Below are 27,140 nucleotides of genomic sequence, written 5' to 3' on the forward strand. Positions count from 1 at the left end.
TGCACATCAACATAGAACTACATGCTACCACTGCATGCAGTGAGAACCTATAATGATGCCATTTTCACATCAATAATAGGCTAAAAAACAAATGTCTGGGTACAGATTTTGGTGCATGAGGAACAGGCAACTCCTTCAGTGTGCACACAAGTGTGTGTGCTCATCAGATTAAACAGGGGCCTTTGGCAGTACGCCAACCAGTGCTTTGCTTTCCTAGTAATCCTCGAAATGTACCCAGTAGGAATTACAGTGAGACAACTGGAAGCTTCTGATTGGTTATGCAAAGGGATAGTGACAGAAATACAACAAATCTTAGATCAAAGGGTAACAACCAATACCCAGCTCCTGTAATGGAAAGAGGAATATGGCAGAACATCTGGCACACGACTGCAGTCTCAGGTAACTGAAGCCACACTCTTATACATATTTTTAATTAGATTATGTTAACAAGAATTTAAGTGGTATGCTGATCCATTTGAAAAGTTTTGTTCATTCTAAAATAGATGGAGGATCTGCAAAGGGAGCCTCAAAAATTGTCAGGAGGAAGAGCTTGAATAATGCAGCACAGGGGTTCCTTGACTTAATGTCCTATCATGTTCCAATACGGTGAGCAAATGTAAGTGATTTTACAATGGGAAAAGGAGGGGGGAGAGGCGACAGAAATAAGGTAGATGAATGTGAGTTTCACATTTCATGTTTTATTATTTTCACAAAGTAATCATTTAGTTAAAAAAGGTTCTCTGGATGTCTCAGGAAGTATACATTTGTTCCTTTACATCATTTAGCACCAAGTCGTCACTCTGTAAATGGTGTCTTGCAATTAAAATATAGCTTTAGATATAACATTTTCATCTCCTTCGTCTTCATGCATGACTTATTTCACACAAATACAAACATTCAACTGACTACATATAAAACATGACAATGCATTAAAAGAATATGTGGAATAAAATAAATAGTATGAGATGATACACGAAATGAGAAAGTGAATGATGGTTCACTGCCTTTTCTTGTGCTGATTTCTTTGACTGTTGCCTTCTCTGTCCTGCCCTGCCATGCACTGCAGCTGGAAACATTACAGTGGCACGCTTTAGCACTTTGAAATCACCACCGTCATCTGTATTCTTCCTCTGACTTCTTGTCTTTTTTTATCCTCAAGATGACTTTTTGTGTGTTCTACTTCTGTAAGACTGAACGAAAGACAAATATTAATTAATCACACAGTAAACATAAGAAAGGTACATAATTTAAACAAATTGCAGCAACATTTTAGCCCAACAGGAGTGTGATCAGAATACTTTGCATTTTTAGTCATTCTGGTTTTACAAACAATTTATCATGAAGATCAACAAGCAGGCCTTTACTGTAACTAATGAAACAACCGTTTGGAGTAAGAACAAATTGTACTAAGCACTATATTTATATTTCGCTTTTCATGTAGCGTACAAATTAAATTTCTACACTTTAGATGTCTTATTCATGTATGCTTGGCTGTCAGAGACAGCAAAGGACTTTGAAGAGCAGCTTAACAGACATACTGCCTTTTGAAACAGACAGGAGGTTAAAGATGAACATGAACAAAAATAAGACAAGGTTAAAGAAATGTTGTCTAATTAAATCAGGCAATGCTGATCAAATTAGATCATGACATCAGCCACTAAAAATCAGTAGACGAGTTTTGCTACCTGGCCAACAAAACATTTGATGATGGCTGAAGTATGGATGGCATAATTTCAGAGTGACAATGGCAAAAGAAGTATTTCTAAAAAAGAGAAATTTGTTACCATCAAATATAAATATTAGGAAGTCTATTCTGAACACAGTTGTCTAGAATATGGCCTTGCATGCAAATGAGGCAAATTATTGGGGGCAGGGGTAACAATAGTAAATGGAGGCCGATTGATGAATATGGTAAGCAGGTTCAAATGGGTATAAGTTACAGTAGTTATTCAGAGGTTACAAAGCTTGCACAGGATGACCAACAGGGAGAGCTGCCTCAAACCACTCTTAGGAGTGAAGGCGCCAACGCCAACGCCTGTTCGAAATCCCTGAAGGTTCTCCTTGTCAAGATCTACGAATAACATAAATGAATAAATAATTAATTAACCAATCTATCTATCCCTGAGTTAATGTTGTTCTGTTGGTTCCTGTAGATTTGTCAGACTTACAGACAAAATGAAATTTCAAAGCTTTTATATATTTTAACTGACTGAACTGTGGGGATGTTTGTGAAACATTCTCCATTGTATTGACTAAACAAACACTTTTTAGCCTTGTTTCACAAACTTTATTATTACTGTGTGACCTAGATTTCAGGTTGTAAGGCCATCCTCTAGTACATAACTTTTGTATGTTGTAAATTAAAATCCACATGCAGGGTGTATCAACAAAGTGTCATTCAATTTGGCATGTCCATTTCTGAAACTAATAAATATGTCAATTTTTTTGTGTGTTTTGATCGAAGGGAAACTAAAAAATTTATTTTTCATGCCATTTCATAGGTGTTCAATATGCCCCCTTGAGATGCACAGCATATGTCAATGGAGTAGTCAAATTGTTCTCACACTGCAGTGAGCATGTCTTGAGTTACAGCTTCCACAGCTGCTGTTATGCGATGTCTCTGTTCATTCATTGTTGCTGGGAATGGAGACACATAAACAGAGTCTTATGAACCCTCACAAGAAATGATCACACACAGTCATGTCCGGTGACCTTTGAGGACAGTAATTTAGGGTTGAATCATTTGGTTCAGTGTGACTGATCTATCATTCAATAATCCTTAGATTCAAAAGTTTCTGTACTTCCACATGCCAGTGTGGCAGTGCCCCCATCCTGTTGATAAATGAAGTAGTTTGAATCCGTCTTCAACTGTGGAAAAATAAAGTTCTCACGCATATCGAGATATGTGCTTCCTGTAACAGTGTTCTCGGCAAAGTAAAATGGACCATACACCTTTCCTCGTGAAACTGCACAAAAAAAACATTATAGTTTGGGGAGTCCCTCATGTTGTACAACTTCATGTGGTTGTTCTGTACCCCGTATTCTCACTTTACAACTGTTCACCTTTCCATTAAAATGTAATGTTGCCTCGCCCTGAACACTAAGCGTGGAAGAAAACTGTCAGCCTCCAAATTGCCAAGAATGAAATTCCAGAAGTCCTCACATTGTTGTTTGTCACCTTCAAGGAGAGCTGGCTGCAGAATTCTGTACAGTTTCTTGTGTAAACATTGAAGCAACACACATCAGGTTGACATCAGTTGCATGTTCAGCTGTTTAACAGCACTGCGAATGGGTTTCTGTGAACTCCTGGTGAAACTATGGCGGGTGCATTCAACATCTGTGTCGCACACAGTGGGATAACCGGCGATTTGCCTTTACACAAACAACCCATTTCTTTGAATTGTTCATGCCATTATCTAATGCTCTGTGCTTTAGCAGAATCCACACCATATGTAGTCTGAAAGTTATTACTGATTGCCACTGCACGAAACTTTGAACACACAACACTTTCTTTGCTGATCCATTATGGATGGTAGGACAATGGCTGGCATGTATTTCTTGATGCAACACTTTACCAACAGCCAACATAAGAAGTTCATAAAATAAATTTCTACAATACATATGGCTGTCGGTAAATTACTGCATCAAGAAACACAACAGTTTCTGTTGTCCCATCACCATTTTTACTAGAACTGAAGTGGGCGCATACTTTTGCTACCTAGCAGGAACCATGTAAAACTATGTAGTTTGTTCTTTTGAACAGTACATTGTTCACACACATCACAAACATATTAATGGTCACTATTTTTTTTTAATCTGATAATTCTTTTTGATACTCCCTGTATTTTTTGTCTGTATGTGAAGTCTGATCTCAGAAACTACTGTAGGGACTCCGATACAGTTTCCACTGACATACAGACCAATTTATGAGGAGGGTTTATGTATTTCAGTTATTACTGATAGCCAGGTAAGTTGTCCAGTTAGTACGACGCATGTGAAGCCAGATGGGTCACTAGTTATTTTACAGACTTGTTTGATGATTACCTTACTGCCCTTACGTATCAGATTTATGAGAAGAGACAACAATGGCTCCAGAAACACTGTTTACAAAATTGCTTATTATAAACTTAAATATTTGTCCTCTGATCTGGTAAATTGAATCTTCTGTTCTACAGTGCAACAGTCTGCAGGTTTTTATCACCTATCCTCAATTCTCCCTTGCCCAGTGGCTAAAAAGGCATGTCTAGTTCAAATTTTATTGAAGGTTCACATCACTTTCAGTAGTTGTGCACTTTCTTAACTATCACAACTGCTTCTATTGAAGCTCAGTTTATAGTTTGTCAATTATCACCTTTCCTGCTGATATTCGTTTTTCTTGAAACTTAAAAGCTACACCGAATATCAGATTGTTCACCTAACCTGCTCACCACAAACGATTCAATAAACTATATAGACTGTTTGAGATACATCACTATGTGGTTTAAACTCAACACTAAACAAAACCTTTTCTTTCTTAGCAACTTTAACTGATATCAAAGAATGCCACACAACAACCACTTAGTTGCTGGTAGTTCTCAGACTTGCACCTACATTTATGAAGACTTTACATTCTGCTTGATGTGTACCATATATATTATTGTGCATAACAGGACAAATTACGTATCATTTATGTATCTGCCAACTTACTTCTTCTGCTATTGCTCTCAGTTCTTCTGCTGCTGCCTTTCCAGTCTGTTCAACCATATTGTAAAATATACTGTTGTTGTCACTGAGTAGTATGTGTGGATGGTCAAATTCCTGAAAATTTACAATAGAAAAGTAGTGGATGTAAGTATTTAAGGCAACAGTAAAACTGTGAAACCGTATCTTATTAACAGCTTACACAGTAACGATCTTTCACAACCAACAAAACACAAAAACAATTACAGAAATTTGATTATTAACATTATTGCTGCAGGCTAAGTTCAAACAAAATTTTATTTTTTAAATTATATTACTAATGTGCTGAAGTACAATAAACAAATAAATACTACTGTTTTAAATCTTCCAGCTTTCATCCCAAGGTTTCTTTTGATATATGAACACAATATCTTCATCAGTATGCGTGGAGTGAATACCTTCAAGTGAAACAACATTAACAATTTTTGCCATCTTCTATGCCCACTACACAACCTGTCACATTCTCAATCTTCTGTTCAACACGGTGATAATCCATCTAAAACTTAATGGAACTTCTACTAACAGTAGCAGAATTTTTAGTATTTTCAACCCACTTAATTACGTGAACTGCAAATCCTCTAGTGTAACCATCCTGGATGTTACTCTATTGTGACTGCCATTGCCACATAACATACCTTAGCCCCTGCAAAAAGGGAAACTGCTTTGGCTGAAATTGGAAAACCATTTTATTCACTGCAGTGACTGAGGTTGTATGTTAATGCATTGAGACATTTTACGAAGCAAATAAAATTGTTTTACAGTTAGGTTTAACAAAACTGGCTATGGAGAGATTAATGTACCAACTGATCTCGGATCATGAAATCGGGGAGGAAAGGAAAGTGTGGAAAATACTGACAAGGAGAAGGGACATCATGATAGGACATCTGTTAAGATATGAAGGTATGACTTCCACGGTACTAGAGGGAACTGTAGAGGGCAAAAACTGTAGAGTAAGAGACAAGTTGGAATACATCCAGCAAATAACTGAGAACGTAGGTGGCAAGTGCTACTGTGAGATGAGGAGGTTGGCAAAGGAGAGGAATTCGTGGCAGACCACATCACACCAGTTAGAAGACAAAAATGACTCAAAAACAATTGTCATACGCAGCCACACTCATTCCTGACATTGTGTGTATATGGGCAGATGAACCAGCCAACAAACGCCCACTTAGCGTTATTGACCAAGAGTCGTGCTCCAGCTACCACTGTAGGTGACACAGGAGACAAATCTCTCAAACTGCAAATAGGATCTAGCCTGACTACGGAAGAACATCAAAGAGTTTATTTGTTCTACGCAAAAGTTCAGGTGCTTTCAAATCCTGAGCTGACGGAAGACAGACCAAGTTGGACATGGTAAAACACTATAACAACACTGGAAATCATCCATCAATTAATTTTAAGTCTTACAGGGTCTCACTGACAGAACAACAGATAATGACAATGAGCCTATGGATTCTTTGGCCCTCTCCTGCAGTCCTTGGCGGAAGAAAGACGGCAAATGGCAATTATGTATTGACTAATGATGACTGAACATAATCATGGAAAATTATGTCTATCGAAGCTGCATATTGATGGCAGTTTAGACCACTTGGAAAGGGCGAAGTATTTCTTAACTATTGATATGCGGACAAGATTCTGGCAAATAGAGATTGGTGAGGCTGACTAGAAGAGTTATCCCAGTTGGACTATCTATCACTGAAGCCACCTTTGAACGTACCTTATCGTACCGTATCGTATCGTATCATATCATATCGCTTTAGGGCACAAAAAGCAACTGGGGTCATACGAGCCCAAGTCTAAACTATAGAACATGAACACACAGAGGAGTTTAACGACTACACATCAGTCCCAATGGACAGACTAGAAGACAGCTAAAAACAGGCAAATGGAAAAATGGCTAAGAAACACCATGCAGAAATGGAGGTCCAAAACTAAAAATTAAATGGTCTTGGCCACACTGCTTCGGCAGATAAAAAGTAAAACGTGGTCGACAGCCCGCATGTCATTCACTAAAACAGCTGATAAATCAGACAGCAAACCCAAGCTGGAACACAAATGGTTAAATAAAAAAAAGGGCATTCCAGCAGGAAGTGGCAGACAGTTAAAATTTGTTATATGGACAAAGTGGCGGGGTGGCGCCACTGAGCAAATGACATTGGCTAAAAAGGCAGTGCCCAATATGCAGCAGAGTTAAAATAATCTCCTCACGGCGGGAGGGCCAAGAGGAGGTTGTCCAAGGTGCTGGGGGAGGCTTAATAAGCCGAAGCTTATTTCCGCGAAGGGAGGACCATTGGCAATGGCAAAGGGACACCACCTCCACACAGACGTCAATGCAGAGTTCATCGGAGGGAATATAGGTACTTGTGGGCTGAGGTACGAGGACTGCAGCTTTGGCAGCTGCGTCAGCAACGTTGTTTCCTGGCAGACCGATATGACCAGGGACCCACAGATACACGACACCGGCTCCACGAAGACTGAGCAAATGACAGTTTTCCTGGACCCACTACACTAAGGGATGAGCAGCGTACAGCGCACATAGACTTTGGAGAGCACTGAGTGAGTCTGAGCAGAGGACACAATTGGAAAGGTTGTGTCGTCTGATGTATTCTGTGGCCTGATACAAGGCGAAGAGCTCGGCTGTAAATACTGATGAGTGTTCACCCGACCCCATGGTCAGTCTGAGAGCAATCAGTGTAGACAAAGGTACTATTGCGAAGTTCCATGTGAAGGTCGTGAAACTAGAGGCGATAGACCGAGGCTGGAGTTGTGTCCTTAGGATCAAATTAAGGCCAAGTTTAACATGGAAATGGGAAGTTCACGAAGCCAAGGTGGTGAAGGATTCACACCCACCGGGTAAGTTGCAGGTAGTGTGAAGTTAAGCCACTGTAGTAAGTGGTGAAAGAGGACTCCAGGAGCTGACAGAGAAGAGGGACAAACCCCATACTGACGATCGAAGGAATCATCAAAGGAGGGGTGGCCATCATGGCAGAAAAACGGTGTGCATACCTGCTGAGGAGAAAATCATGGAGGTAGGACAGTGGGAGTTCAGCAGCTTCAGCATACAGACTCTCAACCAGGCTGGTGTAAAAGGCACTGTGGCCGAACGGGTGCCATGATGGTGGATAGTGTTGAGACAGCATATGAGGGATGGATGTGCAGATGCATAAACAAAGCACCCGTAGTTGAGTTTCGAACGGGCAAGAGACCGGTACAAATGGAGGAGAGTGGTGGTGGTTCAATCAGCAGTCCAGGAAATACCATTGAGGACTCTTAGGAGATTAAGGGATCACATACAGCAGGCTGCCAGGTAAGACACACGAGAGGACAAAGAGTTTCCTATCGAGCACGAGCCCCAGAAATTTCATAGTTTGCCAGAAGTTAATAAAGACTGTTTTGTCGGGGGAAAAGCAAAAGCCATTGTTGATTCTCCAGGAGTAGAGGTGATCAAGACAGCATTGAAGACACCGCTAAGCGAGACATGTCCACAGAGAACTGCAATAGATGGCAAAATCATCTACAAAAAGAGAGCCGGAGATGCCCGGCAGGAGACAGGCCATTACAGTGTTAATTGTGATAGCAAAGAGGATGCACTCAGGACAGAACCCTGAGGCACACTTTTCCTGGATAAAGGTGTCCGACAAGGCAGAATCCACACACACCTTGAAAACTCTGTCTTGTAAAAATGCCCGAAGGAAAAAGTGCAGACGCCCACGGAAGCACCATGTACAAAGAGTACCAGTTGTCCAGCAGGTGTTATAGGCCTCCTCCAAATCTAACAACACTGTCACAGTCTGGGATTTCCACAGAAAACCATTCACGACATGGGTGCACAAAGTAACGAGATGGTCAACTGCAGAACACCATGCTTTAAATCCAAACAGTGCATTCGTTAGTAAATGTTGAGACTCAAGCCACCACACCAGCCAGGGATGAATCATACGTTCCATCACCTTGCATACGCAGCTGATAAAGAGATGGGGTGGTAGCTAGATGGAAGGTTTTTGTCCTTGCCGGACTTAGGTATGGGTACAATGATGGCTTCAAACCAGCGTCCGGGAAATGTGCCCTCTGCCCAGAGGCAGTTGTGTATGTTAAGCAGGAAATGATTGCCCGCAAGAGAATGTGCTGCAAATCTGTATGTGGATGGCATCCGGTCCTGGGGCAGAGGATTGGGATGAATTGAGAGTATCATCGAGCTACCTCATAGTGAAGGTGGCATTATAGCACACACGATTCAGAGAAGACAAGGGTATTGCCCGAGCCGCCTCCACTCGTTTCCAATGCCGGAAGGCAGGGTGATAATGCAAAGTGCTTTAAACTTCCACGAAACGGTGACCCAAGGTGTTGGAGGTCCACAATAACATTGTCTGCTACAGTCAGGCTGGAAATTGGGGAATGGATCTTGGTCCCAGAGAGCTATCAGAGGTTGCCCCACACGACAGAGGAAGGTGGAATTGGTAAAAGAACTAGTGAATGAAAGCCAGCTAGCTCTTTTGCTATCCCAAAGGACGCGACGACACTTTGCACCCAACTGTTTATAATGAAGGCAGTATGCCATCATAGGATGGTGGTTAAAAATACAGAGAGAGCACATCTCCATGTGCGAATCGCATCGCGGAATGCCTCAATCCACCAAGGGACTAGAACACAATGTGATAATGAGGAAGTGCAAGGAATGGAACGTTCTGGAGTAGCAAGGATAACATTGGTGACGTAGTCCACCAGGTCATCACAACCAGGGAAAATCTTTTTCTTCTAAGGTCGCCAGGGAGGAGTAAAGCTGCCAGTCAGCCTTACTAAGCTGCCATTTGCACCTGCAGCCAGGTGGGATAGGAGTCAACAAACAGATAGCACACAAGAAATGGTCACTTGAGTAGGTACCAGAGAGAACGGACCACTCAAGACGATGGGCAAGCTGGGCAGCGCAAAAGGACAGGTCCAAATGAGAACAGATGTGTGAGGAGTCTGAAAAGAAAGTGGGTGCTCCAGTGTTAAGGCGGAAGAGATTAAGTTTGTTAAGAAGGTCAGCAAAGAGGGCAACTCTTACAGGTCCTGGGAGAACCCCAGAGGGGATGATGTGCATTAAAGTCACATAGTAGCAAAAAATGGGGGAGGTAGCTGCCCAATAAGCTGAAAGAAGTCTGCCCTGGTGACAATGAAGGACAGAGGGACATAAATGGTACAGAAGGAGAAAGTCAGGCAGGGAAGGATCCCTTATGAGCAGCTCAACACACCAATGAGACGGAATGCCGACCTCAGCGGGAAGGTCAAAACGAGTTGGTAAGAATTGTGAAAGCTCAAAGCAGTCGTGAGGGCGCAATTTCATTTCCTGAAGGCAGAGTCCAAGGGGATGCTGCGATGCTAAAGCAGCCGTAAATCGTCTTTGTGGGACCAAAGGCTGCGAACTTTCCATTGGAGGACAGTCATGAGGAGGAAGAGATGGAGGTCTGTCAAGTCAGCAGTCACCGAGTGACAGGTGGTGTAGAGTCGCTACTACAGGGCACAGGAGCAGGAGGATCCTGCTCCATGTGGTCCACAGAAGCATTGGCTTGCTTGTGTGATTGGTCCGTGGAGTACAACACTGAAAACAGTTGGTGGTGCGCACCGGCAATACAGAGGCTGGCCGGGCTAAGGTAGCATGTGTCGACACCGTCTAACAGGATCGTCGAGTTGGTGAAGGAGAAGACCGTTTGTCTACTTGAAGCGTTTCTGGTTACATCTACATGGATACTCTGCAAATCACATTAAAGTGCCTGCAGAGGGTTCATCGAACCACCTTCACAATTCTCCATTATTCCAATCTTGTAGAGCACGCGGGAAGAATGAACACCTGTATCTTTCCGTACGAGCTCTGATTTCCCATATTTTATTGTGGTGATCATTCCTCTGTATGTAGTGGGTGTCAACAAAATATTTTTGCATTCGGAGAATAAAGTTGGTGATTGGAATTTTGTGAGAAGATTCAATCGCAACGAAAAATGCTTTTCTTTTAAAGATTTCCAGCCCAAATCCTGTATCATTTCTGTGACACTCTCTCCCATATTTCGCGATAATACAAAACATGCTGCCTTTCTTTGAACTTTTTCGATGTATACGATCAGTCCTATCTGGTAAGGATCCCACACCGTGCAGCGGTATTCTAAAAGAGGACGGACAAGCATAGTATAGGCAGTAATAAGAAGTGGAGGCACATGATAATTCACCAAGATGACAAAAGCCCAGTTAAGTAATCTATGTCCTAAAAATGAAGCCCTACTAGAATTCTGAGGTACGCATCAATGAAGCAGGCTTCGAGGAAACTGAGTAGACACTTGACAAATGTGAAGCTGTGACTTAAGACGCTACCCTTGATACTTATCATACTGAAGAGGATGTGACAATATGACCAAAACACAAGTGTCCACCAGTGCTGCCATAAAGAGGACTACAGGCAAGATCTATATGCAGCTGCTGCAGTCGGTTACAATGAGAAGTTCTGAAATAGCAGGTGGCTTTTTCACCAGGAGAGGAAGTAATATCATGAACTGTGGCGTTTGCAATGTGGCACAGCCATCAGCATCACTGGCTGGTATGCTCCTAGTCACCAGTTCAAACCCAACCACTTGTGCACATTTGTTATTCAGTATTTATAATTTCTGAAAGGTTCTCTAAATGTATCATGTCTGTATATTTTAAAATTTTTGATTTTATAAACAGTAGTACTCTCCAGTCAGGAGCACAGTTGTATTCTGTTCCCTGTACATTGGAGTTCGTAATGAATATGATTTCAGTGCTAAGTGCTGTACTTCACTGATGACCCTGCTTTTGGGTCTAGACTAGAGCGTGGTAACATGACAATATCAATATCAATCAGAGGTAATTATGGACTTCAAGGACAGTTAAAAGTGTGCAATACATTGTGAGATCATGATAAGTCAGTTTAGTATGATACCTAAAACCAAAGCTAATATTTTTTAAAGGCTCTGACAATGTCTTGTTAATAAAAGGAACCACTCTAGCAAATCAGTCTCCAAAATTTATTTATCAACTACATTATACGCATTCCACCAGCACTCACAAGCATCTCATCTCAGTACCAGCATATTTCAAGATTCAAGCTAAAGACTATGAAACACTTTCATGTCCTTGTCTCCCATTAACCATACAATTAGTACAAACATCTTTGTACATCACCCATATTTTACATTTCTCCTAATGGAGGAAGCCATGGTACCGAAAGCAACAGGCTGCTTGTCCAGAAGCAACCTGTCTTTATTGCCCACGTCCCTGAGTTACTTATTATTCATTGCATAGAAGATGAATCTGTCGCACTGACTCCTCAAAATTTTTTGTTACAGCAGAAAATTGATTGAACAGTATGTGAGTAAATGCATGCTTACCTTGAGATTGCCACCATCCATAACTAGGACTTTATCACTATCCATAATGGTATGTAGTCTATGAGCAATTGTAAGAACAGTGCAATCACTAAACCTCTGACGAACTGTCTGCTGGATAAGTGCATCAGTCCTGCAATAGAAAGCAATTGTTAGAATTGAGGCAGGGAGTTTTTCTTCTTCTTGGGCCTGCGTCACACCTTAGTCATGCACAAACATATTGAATTCAAGTGAATAAGTGTTCCTTTATTCTCCATGAATCAATCTTTGTGAACCAAAAATTAACCTGTGAATCAGTAGCATATGAGGTTAAATTATCAAGTGACCTTGTAAACTGAGATGGATGTTTCTGCTTAAATTCTGCATGGAATCCTGCTCCCTCCCTGGTCAAACAGAGGGACAGAGTTAGTGCTACTTCACCTGCTGATTATTATTTGTGTTCACTATCAGTAACTTCTGATACTTGTCCTCTTTGGCTGTGTAGTGGCACTGTTTTTTTTTTTTTTTTTTTTTTTTTTTTTTTTTTTTTTTTTTTTTTTTTGCATGTTATTTTCTGCATATGCTTTACATGCCGAAATTTTAAATTTCCTTGCACAAAGCTGCTTCGTTGCTTTTGTGCCCTGAATATGACAGTTGAGATATTGGTGGTTGTCGAAGACATCATCTGAGTGCATTCCCAATGGCTGCATTCCCGCAAGTTATTTGAACTACTTATACACCAGGAGAAATCAAGTGTCACAACATTTGACTGTAAAAAATATTAATTTTTATACCAAACAAAATGTGTATAGTAGACCGCAAAATGAAGCAATGCCTGATGCATACAACACAGGTGTACGACACCACAGTAAAACTGGGAGGGAGATGCTAGTGTAACACAGTGTACTACGAACCCCATAAGCAATATAACGAATTTTGTAGTACAAAACATAACATTTTTGCCAAGGTGTTAGCGCCAATGGTGTTGGTGGACAGTTCTTGACCATGTAACATTAAAATATTAGGAAGGAATATTTTTAAACACCTTAAACTGAATTAGTTTGCAGTTAGTTGTCTCTTATTCCTAAGACTTACAAGGCTGCAAACTGAAACACCACTAAAGACTATAGCCAGCGAAAGTTCTCATTAGAAAGTAACCTTCACTTAAGCAGTTACATGCATCACCTAACAACAAATAAATAGGCAAGCACTTTTCTATATAGGTCGCAATTCATGAAGTTAAAAATTTGGAACACTAGCAACAATGGCTATACTATATCAAGAACTTACTGTTTTTTTGTATTAAACAAAAAACAAAAGCTGCATTCTTTACAGACTTATGAAATACAATTTTGCATTCATTGTAAATCTGTATAAATAATAAAGTTTAATTACCACAGATTACACAGTGTTAATTACATAATACAGAACACAATCCATTATAATCTTTGTAACTTTAAAAATAACTTACACAGGATCCACATTAGCTGTAGCTTCATCAAGAACAAGTATTTTATTTTTGCGAATAACTGCTCTGGCTAAGCATATCAGCTGCCTCTGTCCAACACTGAAATTTGATCCAGCCTCAGTTATTAGATAATTAAGGCCTGCTGGTGTTTCGTTCACTACATCTTTCAGCTCTACCTGAAAAAAAAATGAAAAATATAATATGGGGCAAAAAAGAAAAAGAACTATTAACTCTGATTATGTTAGATAATGTACCCTTGTAAAGTGAAGTGCGAAATTGTGTATGAAGTAAATCACATAATTCTAACCGAAGACTTTACACATTGTAAAGTAATACAAGCAGAGCACTACACTGCTTGATTAGTCAAGATAGGGACTACAGAGATTATGTCGTCAACCTCAGGGATTTGTCTAACACCACATTGCCTTACTAGGCATGGTCCTATCGGAGAAGGTACAACATTTCCTTCTTTCTACCTTTGAAATGACTTATCCAGCCAGTTTAACATGGACTCCAAACCATGATGCAACTTGGTATTTTTCACATTAAGAAATTACTGCCAGTGGTGCAAGAAGCATTAAGTGAAGCAGTAAGTGTCAAGTGACAAAAAGTCTTATGACCATCATCAGGGCATCAAATCCTAAATCTTTGCTTTGAGGAACAGTTTTGTTTCAGGAGAATTGCTCAACTGTTAATGTGATTTACACGTTAACTCACGAAATTTTACAAGCACCAACTAAAAAGATAGCACCGGTGGTACTTTAAGTGGCCTATCTAAGGCATTAGAATACGCAAGTTACAAAATCCCTTTAAATAAACAGATTTTAGTGAACTGATGGTACATCCAACCAGTAGTTGATGATATCCAACCAAAAGAATGCAAAAAAGTTGTACTTAGTAATTAATTTATTCAATCTAAGCACACAGAGGAGATTCTTCTGATCAGGGAGAAATCAGCTGTGGGGTTCTGGAATGCTGAATAGTATGTGTAAGTAACTGCACCAATAGTAATGTAATACACAATATGGAAATAACTAGGCTGGAAACATCAAAGAATTTAGCGTCTCTATTATTGAGATTATGAATTGGAGAAGCACATTTTAGAAATGTTAAAAACAACTTAGCACACTCACTTTTGCACTTTGAATCACTGCAAATCTTGGGGAGAGAATCCATAATGAATTTAGACAACATAGTTTGGAGATTTGACAAGTGATCTATTATAAATTATCAATTAAAAATGTGAAGACCACAATAACCATTTACATGCAAGATGGCGGTGATTGAGAAGTTTAATGAATTTGTGCCTCCAGTTATTTCGAATTTTCAAATGTTATTCGGCATCAATAGCAAGAAAATGATCAACAAAAGTACTTCGCAAAGCTTCAAGTCTAGTGCCACGCAAAAAACCTGCAGTGAAAAATCATCCAAATCAAAAAATGTGTAACATGTGAAGTCCATCCTGACAAAGCAAAACTAGTTGAAACCATTAATTCGTTGCAAGAAATTGTGCGCAGATCCTTGGCAGAAAACATAGTGTTAGCTGATAGACTCAAATGTCTTGAAAATGATCATGGAAAACTAAAAATTGCCGAGCAGGGCGTAAGTGCATTCAACAGAAATAAAGTGTACACAGTTAACAGATGACTCCGTCGCCATTTCAAGTTTTCCAACACATTCTGGGTGTACCGGTAACGCAAACCATAGCGCAATCATTTCGTCGTCTTTAGTAACAAATTCTCCTGCCGTGCTCCAGAAAACGGTAGGCCTATCTACAAAAGATCAAATTGTGCACCATCTGAAAGAAAATCCTGTTATTAAGCAAAATGTGGAACCTACACAACAGAGTCCATGTAAAGTAAAGTGTGCAGATATCGTAAATAGTGTTTCTTCTTCAGTAATAGCTCAAAAAAACAAATTCGATATTCTACCACAAAACGATGGTCATTGTGAAAAACAAACTTCTGCTGCATACAATAAATTTGCTCCCAAGACCGCGAAGTTAACACAGGATCATAGTTATCAAAAAAGGTTACCGAATGTGCAAAAACAGAATATATCTACACAGCAAAAACACGTTTCAAAACCTTCTAGCCCCAAAACTGTGATGAACAAAAAAATTTGTGTGCTTGGTGACAGTCGTGGACGTGGAATTTCAGCACTATTGAAAGATAAATGTAATTTAATGGTAACAGGTTTTGTGAAGCCAGGAGCGCAGTTTTGTGAGGTAAATAAACTAACAAACTCTACTGATGTATCTCACCTAAGTAATTGTGATTTTGTCGTGCGTCTAGGTGGTTCAAACGATATATATAGGAATGAAACAAAAGGGTTTGCAAAAGAAATGAAGGAATGCTTAAACAACCTATTACACACAAATGTACTCGTTAACGTTCCTCATCGTTATGATTTGCCTTCCTGGTCCTGTGTCAACCAAGAAATTTACATTGCAAACAAACTGATATCAGAAATATGTTCTACATTTCATAACGTAGAGATAATTGATACATACAATTTAGGAAGAAGATTTCATACAGCTCATGGACTACATTTAAATATGTTAGGAAAAGACCAAATCGTAGAAAAACTCCGAAATCATATCCTGAAGAAATCAGCCACAAGTATCAAGATCGCCAAACAACCACAAATTACAAAATGGTTTAGGCCAAAAACAGAAGCTTTGATGGAAGCAGAACTGTGTCAACCACTCAAAACCATCTCTGCTACTGAAAATTGCGTGCAAGAAGCCACACACAAAAATAAAATCTCGGCCAATTTTTTAGGGTAAGTGCTGTGTCAGAAGTACCTTTAGAAAAAAATTAATTAAACCCTTTACTGAAAAGTCACAAAGTCCATCATTTTTTGTATTACACCATAATGTCCAGTCATTCAGAAATAAGATTCAAATGCTGGAAGTGTTACTTCCGTCTCAAATAAATCCAGATGTAATATGTATTACCGAACACTGGCTGTTTAAAGAAGAAATTCAGTCAACCTCTATTCCAAGGTACTCATTAACAAGCTTTTATTGTAGGAATTTCTCCACACATGGCGGTACTGCTATATTTGTAAAGGACCAGATAAAATTCAGCGAGGTATGCCTAAATGAACAGATTGCATTATCTGAAGATAAGGAATTTGAGCTTTCTATGGTTAAGCTGCCTGAACTAAACTATATAATTATAAATGTATACAGAGCACCAAGTAGTAATATTCCAAATTTTATGACCAAATTAGAAGTTCTGCTGAATAGTGTCAGCTCATTAAATATGACAATAATACTTTGTGGCGATTTTAACATTGATTTATCAAAAAACAGTAATGCTAAACTTGATTTGTTAAACATGACCAAATCCTTTAATATGATCCCCACAATACACTCTCCAACAAGATCAACAGAGCATACTGATTCAATAATTGATCAAATCTTCATAACTGATACTGGTTACAAATTCACTGGCAAAGTACTGAGTATGGGATACAGTGACCATGATGCTCAGCTACTGAGCGTTCACATGGAAAATAGTAAAATCAGCCCCAAAAAAGTATTTCAAAGAAGAAACTTTTCAGATGGCAATATTAGGATTTTTAACTTCTTATTAGCTAAGGAAAATTGGGACAGTGTTTACATGCAAACAACTGTTGATAATATGTTCTTAAGCTTCCATAACACCTTCCTTTATTACTTTAATACAGCATTTCCTTTTGAAACAAAAACTTCAAGCAATCACAATAGAAAGTCGTGGATAACAAAAGGGATCAAAATTTCTAGTGAGAGAAACAGATTTCTCCAATATTGCTCCAAAAAATACATAGTCACTGAAGAATTTTCTGACTATTGTAAAGCCTACAAAAAAACTTATCTTAGAGTGATTAGACAGGCAAAACTTTTATGGAATGACAATTTCATAAGAAACTCTTCAAACAAAATGAAAGCTATGTGAAAAGTTATTAAAAAAGAAACTTTTAGTTCAACACCTAAAAAGGAAAACATTTCTCTAACACTTAATGACTAAGGTCACAGATCCATACACAGTTGTAAACAAGTTCAATGAATATTTCACCTCACTAGCAGAAGATCTGATTCAGGCAAACTGCAAGGTATTGTTCTTCAATTCCACCAATACGTCAAACAGCACTAATGCTACAATGTTTGTTTATGAAACAAACCCTGATGAAATTATAAACATAATAAAATTGTTACGCAATAAAATCTCTAGTGGCTATGATGAAGTACCTGACCTCATATTAAAGGTGTGTGCTCCCCATATAATAAAGCCATTATCAACCATCTACAACCAATCATTAAAAACTGGCATTTTTTCCAGATGCTCTCAAAATAGCTAAAGTCTCACCATTACTAAAGAAAGGTTCCCCTGATTTAGTATCCAATTATAGACCATTATCCATATTAAGCATATTTTCAAAAATCCTAGAAAAACTTTATGACAGGCTTATAAATTTCATAAAAAACCACGCACCAATCAGCATTCAACAACATGGTTTTAGTAAATCTTTATCCACCCAGACAGCAATTTTTGAACTGTTGGACCACATACTGAAATCAATTGACCAACATAATATAGTTGCAGGTATCTTCTTAGATCACTCTAAAGCCTTTGACATACTAGATCATAAAATACTGCTTGCTAAATTGGAAAGAAGAGGAATAAGAGGTGTGGCTCACAACTGGCTATGCTCTTACCTACAAAACCGCAGACAGAAGGTATCACTTCAATATAATATTAATGTACAGAATAAAATAAATAACACAGTTTTCCTCTTGGAGGAAAGAACAATAAGATATGGTGTTCCCAGGGTTCTGTTCTAGGGCCATTACTTTTCCTCATTTACATAGATGATCTTGTTGAACGTATGAGCCCACAAAAAACTATCCTATTTGCTGATGATACACGCATAGTGTTGACTTGATCTAGCCCTGAATCCCTTCAGACAATATCTGATAACTCTATGAAAAAACTTTCTGAGTGGTTTAACAAAAATGGCCTAATTGTTAATAGTCGGAAAACTGTATGTATCAACTTCCATCTAATTCCCACATCCAATCAAAAAACTATCCAAGTAAAGTTAAATAATGATAAAATTGAAAATGTAAATGCAACAAAATTTTTGGGTCTATAGGTCCAACAAAATTTAAAATGGGACACTCATATAAACAACTTATCAAAGAAACTCTCATCATTGTGCTATGGACTAAGAATACTAAAATCTACTACAAATAAATCCACACTAATGCAAGCATACCATGCGCAGTTCCACTCATTGCTCCGCTATGGAATCATCTTTTGGGGAAATTCAACTCTCAGCACAATTATATTTAAACTACAAAAAAGAGCACTGAGGATAATCTGTGGCCTCAAAAAGCTGGAATCCTGTAAATGTCAATTTATAAAACTTAATGTTCTAAGCATCCCATCCCTATTCATTCAAGAAACAATCCTATTCACCAGGGAATACCTCTCAAGAACAGGCAAATTAATCCAAAACAATGATATACACGCTCATTATACCAGAGGGCAATCTAATATCCATCAAATTTTTTCAAGGAGATGATCATACCAAAAATATATAACTCATCTGGGTGTCGTATTACACAATAAAATTCCAGAACAAATAAAAACTGCTCCAGATCCAATATTTAAAAATAAACTAAAGGCATTTCTGACAAAGCACTGTTTCTATTCAGTACAAGAATTCCTGGAAATGAAAAATTATAAAGTTCCTTTGTAAAATACTGTGATTAGAGTAAAACATTCTGTAGGCAAAATAATAACCTAATTTCTACTATACACAACTATGTTTCAGTTTCACTTCCCAAAATTTTTTTAACTCGCTTTTTGAATGTACAAGTACACATTCTATTAGTATTAAAACTTAATTGTCTGTGAAATCTCAATGTTAATTTCATGTTTAATGTAGTTTTTAAATGACATTGTCCTTCTGTTGTGTTTTCAGTTGACATTTTCACTATTCTGTAATCTCAGTGATTATTTGTGTAAATTTAAAGTAGCACTACATTGCCTACATGTTTCTTAGTTCACCATGTAAATTGTTTGTATTCTCTGTATGTGAAGTTACTATATTCATCAATGAACAATTTTGTGTACATTTTTTTAAATGGCAGTCCATTGCCTATTTTTTTCTCTAAACTACATATTTGTTAAGAATAATGACTTGTCCTATATCATGTGTACTTTGCACAATATGTGATCCACAGGATAAATAAATAAATACAAATACAAATACTTAAAAAAAAAGTTTTCAATGCTCAAAAATGTGCTGTAAAAATAATGTGTTGTGATCATTCATGATCATCTTGTAGACATCTGATGAAGGGTTAGGCACTCTGACTACTGCTTCACAGCGTATGTATTCCCTTACGAAGCTTGCTGTAAATAACCCACCGCAGTTCAAAATCAACAACAATAAACACAATGCCAGAAGAAAAAATACATTAATTACGCCATATAAACACTGTATTTACAAGAAAAAGGGTACCCAATGTTGCCAAAATTTTTGATCACCAACCCAATAATGTGTGTAAACAACAGCAAAGTTAAATTTGAAAACAAACTGAAGAAGTTTCTCCTAACAACTGCTTTTATTCCATAGAAGACTTTCTATCCTTGTAACATGTACAATTTGGTGGACAGGAATTACTGATTAACATTTGTATAAAAAAATAAATAAAATGTATCACTCGTAAATAGTCAGAATGTACCTGTACTTACTTACAACGGTGAAATTAAAATGAGAAATTACTAGTTATACAACAATACAACTAAACATACAAATAATCCATGGAACATGAAACTAACCAATCACCTAACCAGTTAATTGCTGACAACAGACTCATACCGCTTCTAGCATCTTTAATATTCTTCCTTCCGCTTTTCATCTAAAACCATTCATGTACAACACCTTCAGCTCACCATATTCCATTCATATACAGCACATTATTTGCCAGTAAGTTCCATAGATTGAAGTTTTTCCAACACTGAAAATCATATTACAGAATGGATTTCACATTCGCTTATATTTCAAGAAGAAGAAATCAGCGTGTCTTTCACACTATTCGAGCATAAGCACACTGACATTATTTCCCATGCAACATAAATTTTGGTGACTTTCAGGTGAACCTCATACTCGCTCACTTTTTTTGTTTCACAATCAGCTATCCAGACACATACCACTCTCAAGTTATGCTTTTGTAGATTAATAAGTTAATCTCTTAGAAATACAAAGTTTTTTTTCTCCACACACATTTCCTCGTTATCGAAACATTGTATAGCTCTGATCTTAAATGAACTTCATCCATCAAATCACATGAGTACTTACTGCTTCCAGTGCAAGCCACAATTCAGAATCTGGGAACTCATCAAATGGATCCAGGTTCTTACGAAGAGATCCTGAAAAGAGCACTGGCTCTTGAGGAATTATCGATATCTTAGGACGGAAGTCGTGCAGGCCTATAGTGCTTGTGTCTATGTTATCTATTAAAATTTCTCCTTCAATGTTTGCTAGTCTAAAGAGTGCAGCCATGAGAGATGATTTGCCTGCTCCTGTTCGACCAACTATGCCAACCTGAAAACAAAAATTTGTGAGAACAACATGCATGATGTAAATGGGAATGAAACTTTGCATATCCACTTTAAACAGTGTAACAGCCATCCAGAGCTAAGGCACTTTTCCACAAAAAGTTAGACGAAAGTACTTGAGTAGAATATTATTTCTCAGTTGCTATATAATAACACAAGTGTGTCCTCATCAATAACTGTGTGTGGCCTAGAAACACAATTAACAACATAAATCACCTGCAAAACTAAGAGTGAACCAACAGCAGCTTTCCTTATCATGCAACTGCAATGAAGTCCATTTCTTTCTTCTTTCTGTGGTATGGCCTAACTACAACCTAATACTTGCAATATGTGCATTCTTTTGTGATATTATTAGTTTCTTCTTTGTTGCCTCAAAAAATGTGGCCCTTTGCAGTCCCCAACCATTTTCCTGCTTGCCTCTTAATTCATTACCTATTACTTCTCCTCATCCTTATTTTATGTATAAACATGCAAACTATTCTGCAGTTTCAGGAAAGTGCAAAGTTCCTGTTTCCTTCATCTTTTAAATTTTTCTATCTCAGTGCCCAATATCTATTTTCCCATTAAAATAACAATTTGACATCCATTCATCCCACTGGGCACTAAATGCTGCCACCATCTGAAGAGCATGATGAATTCCTTTTCAAAAATTCCATAGTGATGGCAGCTGAAACTTAGTATGGTACTTCTCACAAATTAAGGATTTAAAATTGAATATGCATATCCTAAGAATGCACCATCATTTATATTTCTGATGAATACAACAGAAAAATAAAAGATTTTTTCATCTTCAGTTTTTTCAGAAATCTGATTTGTTAGGAAACAAATGCACAGTTGCTGACCCCTGGCTTTCTTTCTACAGATCCTGTGAAGGCAATGAGACAATTTTCCTACACATGCTAAATGCAACGTTAAGGCCTGTAGGCATGAAGTATGAAGGTAACTTATCTAAATTAATAAGAAATTTCTCATAAATAATAGAAATCTGTAACTGCCTTACAATTTATTTTTCTCCTGTTTTTTACTTTAACCTGCTGCAGGTAACAAAAGGTTAGCATCTCTACTATGTGAATATTTATGAGGAGCAAGGTTCAGTTACCCGAATTCATTTTCTGTTTATGAATCTTAATTATTACATTTTTCCTTGAAGGTTTAACTGAGGTACCTGCCCTTGCTGATGCTCTTCTAATGCAGACATATTCATCCAACAGAACATAATAGCATGATCCAAGTATGTTATATTACTAACCTTTTCTCGTGGCATTACAGTAAAATTTAAATTTTTCAGCACAGGTGGTTCATTTTCATTATACTTCAGGAACACATGTTTAAATTTTATCTCTCCTGCTGATGGCCAGTTGGGTGGTGGTTTTTTGCCTGTAACATGGAAGAGAAGGTATTTGCTACTATTAAGACATAAATCTGTTTATTCAATTTAAGTTTTCCTTCACATGTAATACAACCCCCGATGCATTACTCACATAGGGATCATAAGGATAAGATTAGGGTAATCACTGCGCACTCAGAGGCATTCAAATAATCATTCTTCCCAAGCTCTATATGTGAATGGAACAGGAAGAACCTAATAAGTACAATAGGATGTGCCCTCCCCCATGCATCTCAGTGGTTTGCCGAGTGTAGATGTAGATGGTCCACAAAAAAGAGTCATCACCACTATATCTGACATATGCACTTCTGACAGTATGCTCTCTTTTTGACACTGCGTGTGTGTGTCGATTACTATTCATAATATAGGCATTTCATCTATTACCTGATCTCACAGCAACCCTCGACAACAGAATTAAGCCAAATCAGACTACTGGGAGTAAATGTATAGTTTTCAGTTACTATAGAAGTTAAATATGTCCCTTAAAAAATCATTTTATATATCATTAGGACATTTACAATATATGTACTTTGTAACATCTTGATTTAAAAGTTTTATGCCCAAATTCACCATAGTTAGTTGACAGAGTGCAGCTTCGAGGCATCCAGAAACTAAACATAACTAAGGAATTACCCTAACTATACACTGCAGCAATGCAAAAGGAGTGAAGTACACTTAATGCAAAACATATTGTTTGGAGAAAAACCATACTATCACTCACTTTATTTCAACTCAATCTTTGTGAAACCCAAATTAATGTGGATAAGAATTAGGCAGTTGCAACAGTATAACACAGTCCCCCGATACTTTATCCCTATATCCCTATCTGGTTTTAATTACTTAGCTCCGGAGGAGGACACTGATGGTTCACTGGATGTTCAGTCTCATTTACATGCCCAACAGTTGCTCAGCATGTCAACTGTGGCAAGTGGCTACCAAAGCTGTACCCTACAAAACACAAAGAAACCTCTGTGCCAATTTAGTACCAGGCAGGAAGTATACCTTGGCTCTTTGACTGTGTGACAACTTTTGATAAAATATGGATTTTTCTAATTTAGTTTAGGGGAAAACCGCAAGTAAACTCAATAAATTTAAACAGCATGAGCTGTCAACAGTTTGTTTCATTGGTAAACGCTTTACAGTAAGAAAACTGTCTTGTACCTCTGCCTAGGGGCAGCCTACATATAGATGTTTTTCACTGACAAAATACATCTAACTGTGCATCACCTGATGGAACAGCCACGCTCCAAAGAAAATGAAAAGAATTTTCTCTACTAGAAAGGTTATTACCATTGTTTTCTGGGATTATTTTCACCAATTACATTCAAAGGTTAAGACAATAATTGTTAGACACAAATTCAGTTTTATCTCCAGTGGATGAAAAATATAGTTTGAATGAGGTCAGGACTGCAAGAGAAAGCCTCTTTCTGTGAAGTGGTGAAATTGCAAAGTCACTTCTGGCAGTAGTTAGAAGCCGGCAGCCCCATACGCATCATGTTTCATTTAGAAAACTCCTGTAGAAAGGGTTGGCATCATCTCTGATGTGTGTTTACTCTGGTAGGCAGAGCTCTTATCAGCTTAACATAAGGTGAAGTATTGTCACTGCACGTTTGCAAGGAGGCAACACGACAATGACACGCTTGAAGTTTCGAGAAACCTGCAAGTTCATTTCTATGTCAGACAGTAGCCCCCCCTAGGAGATAAGGTGCAGGATGCACCCAGGCATGGGCTACGAACTCAGTACCCCTTTGAGACGTCCACGAGTCTCTTGATGACAGACGGCAGAATACCACAGTTGGACGACATCTTTTCAGGCATTGGCAGCATCAGGTCTAGGAGAGGCTGATGTATGAAGAGTTGGTAGAGGTGGGAGCTAGTTTTAGACAATGATAGGTAACTCTGAATCACCTCATCAGCTGGTGTGGATTAGTAGTTGGTGTAGGCAGCAGATGACAGACACTGCTGGAGCACTTTATATTTACTTCTGAACTGGTCTGATGTCTTCCTTTCATCCAAACTGGTACAGATAATGAACACTGAAGCAGCACTCAATAAGAGATCACACTCTTGTCTAGCATGCTGTCTCCTTTAAAGATGAAACACATTTTCTAGAAATTCTCCCAATAAATCGAAGTCTACCATTCGCCTTCCCTACCATAATCCTTATATGCTCATTCTTTCGCATCATTTTGCAACATTATGCCCTGATCTTTAAATGATGTGACTGTGTCAAGCAGGACAATACTAATGCTATATCCAAACATTACATGTTTGTTTTCCCTATCATCCGCATTAACCTACATTTTTATACATTTAGAGTGAGCTGCCTGTCATCACATGAACTATAAATTTTGTCTAACCAATCTTCTATCATCCTACAGTCAACTTTGAAATCTTCCTAAGCATTACAGCATCAACAACAAACAACAACACATTACTGTCTGCCAGATCATTTATGTACACAGAAACAACAGCAGGGGTATTACATTTCCCTGGGACCCTCCTGAGGATACCTTTATCTCTGATGAACTCACCATCAAGGACAGCATACTGGGTTCTTTGGGTCCCTCAGATATTTTGTAACCTATTTCATACGCTCATACCTTCATTAATCATCCGCAGTGGGGCCCCATGTCTAATGCTTTCCCAAAATCCAGAACTCTGCCCTCTGCCTCTTGCCCTTCATCCATAGTTTTCCATGTATTCTGCAAGGTAAGGGCAAGATGAGTTGCACATGAACAATGCTTCCTAAAACCATGATGCATGGACATAAGCTTCTCAGTCCCAAGAAAATTTATTGTGTGTTCAAGGATTCTCCAGCAAGCAATTGTTAGTGATATTCATCTGTAATTTTGTAGGTCCATTCTTTTACCCTTCTTATATACAGAAGATACTTGCACTTCTGAGTGCACAGCACGAGGTAAACCCACATGCCACAAACCAGTTCATGTCTTGCATCATGCAACTTCAGCATTTCTCCACCTACACATCAGATTATCACAGGCAACAAGCCAGTCCATCTTCCCACTAATTGTGAAAGCCACTGGTGTTTCGTTACACTGCGGCAATGCACATACCCACACGATTGCTTTGCTAGAAGGAAAACTGAGGGATTGCAACTTTTTACTTTTCACCCACTGCTTTCCAACTATCGCCACATCTAAAGAAATTAGTTAATGGTAAACATTTTAAGTCCAATGAAGTGTTTAAGGTAAAGGTAATGGACAATGTTACAAGCACTCTACAACCAGGATTCAAGGATGCAATCTATTGAATGGAAATATATTTGACAAGGTACAGTGACGTAAAAGGAGCTTACGTAAAATTTAGTTCAACCTAAAAAATTATTTTGCTGGTTTTCTGATTAACTTTGTTTTTACATCTGAGCTTGAGTCAGTGCTTTTGATTCCATTCTCACCTGATTACAATATTGTGACTAGTTTGCAAGTTTGTCCAAAAAATAATGCGACTTTTCAAATTGCGCAGGCAACTTACATTTGATTATTGATCTTTTTTACTTGTTATGTTGGTACACATGTCCTAAACATATATTCACAGTTTCAAGTATACAGCGTACTTTGTTTGCTTTTGACAGATAGAAAGGTTAAATGTGTTTTAGTGTGCTCGACAGTTTTAGATTATTATAAAAAATGGACCAAAGAATTTGCATAAAATTGAGTGTGGAAGTGTCAGTGTCATACAGTGAGTCTGCTCTAAGTAATAATTTAAAAGAAAAAAAAAATTTTTTGTTCACAAGTGGTACAAGCTCTTCCACGATGGTCGGAAAGATGCTAATGACGAACCTCGCTCTGGATGCCCCAGCACAACAACAACGTATGATAACACCAAAGCTGTGAAGAAAATTGTTTGGAAAATTGTCTAATTACCATAAGAGAAGCAGCTGAGGATGTTGGCATATTGGTCAGCTCATGTCACAGAATTTTTTTGAATGTTTTGGGCATGAGGTGTGTCAGCGAAGTTTGTTCCAAAACTTCGCAATTTTGATCAGAAGAACTGTCTCATAAGCATCACTAAGGGGCTGTGGAATGACATCAAAGATGATCCCTATTTGCTCAAAAGGGTCATTAACTAGTGACGAAACATGTTTTTATGGTTATGACATCAAAACCAAAGCCCAATTGTCCCAATGGAAGCATCCCGAAGAGCCAAGACCGAAAAAAAGCACACCAATTTCAATCAAATGTCAAAGTTTTGCTCAATTACCATGACATAGTGCATCTCAAATTTTTGTCTCAAGGTCATACAGTCAATAAGGAGTATTACCTGAACGTTATGCGCTGTTTGCGAAAAGCAATATGAAAAAAACATCGAATTGCAGAAAAACAATTCATGGCTTTTTCATCACAACAATGCAACTGTTCATTCACAGTTGTTTGCGGGAGATTTTTTGGCCACAAACATGACAATCCTGCCTCAGCCAGCATTTTCACCACATTTGGTCCCCTGCGACTTTTTCCTGATCCCAAAACTGAACAGACTTATGAAAGGATGAAAATTTTCAACAATTGAGGAAATAAAAAAATGCATGGCTGGAAGTACTCACAGCTGCACCATAAAGTGCTTATGAGGGA

The 27,140-nt window shown here is 38.3% G+C and overlaps 1 protein-coding gene across 2 annotated transcripts in view; it reads right to left on the minus strand.

Annotated features, from left to right (window-relative positions):
• Nucleotides 1-678: 678 nt before the first annotated feature.
• LOC124594749 (probable multidrug resistance-associated protein lethal(2)03659) overlaps nt 679-27,140 on the minus strand; it is a 288,064-nt gene continuing 261,602 nt past the window's right edge. For both annotated transcript variants that reach the window (XM_047133129.1, XM_047133130.1), the window contains 6 exons: nt 22,411-22,538; nt 20,902-21,147; nt 13,546-13,718; nt 12,099-12,228; nt 4,687-4,797; nt 679-1,190 (listed from right to left, as the gene is read on the minus strand). In XM_047133129.1, coding sequence (XP_046989085.1) covers nt 1,155-1,190; nt 4,687-4,797; nt 12,099-12,228; nt 13,546-13,718; nt 20,902-21,147; nt 22,411-22,538 — 824 coding nt within the window. In that variant the 3' untranslated portion in view covers nt 679-1,154. The remainder of the gene's footprint in view (nt 1,191-4,686; nt 4,798-12,098; nt 12,229-13,545; nt 13,719-20,901; nt 21,148-22,410; nt 22,539-27,140) is intronic.

Source organism: Schistocerca americana, chromosome 2, assembly GCF_021461395.2.
Source record: "Schistocerca americana isolate TAMUIC-IGC-003095 chromosome 2, iqSchAmer2.1, whole genome shotgun sequence".
NCBI classification, from domain to species: Eukaryota; Metazoa; Arthropoda; class Insecta; order Orthoptera; family Acrididae; genus Schistocerca; species Schistocerca americana.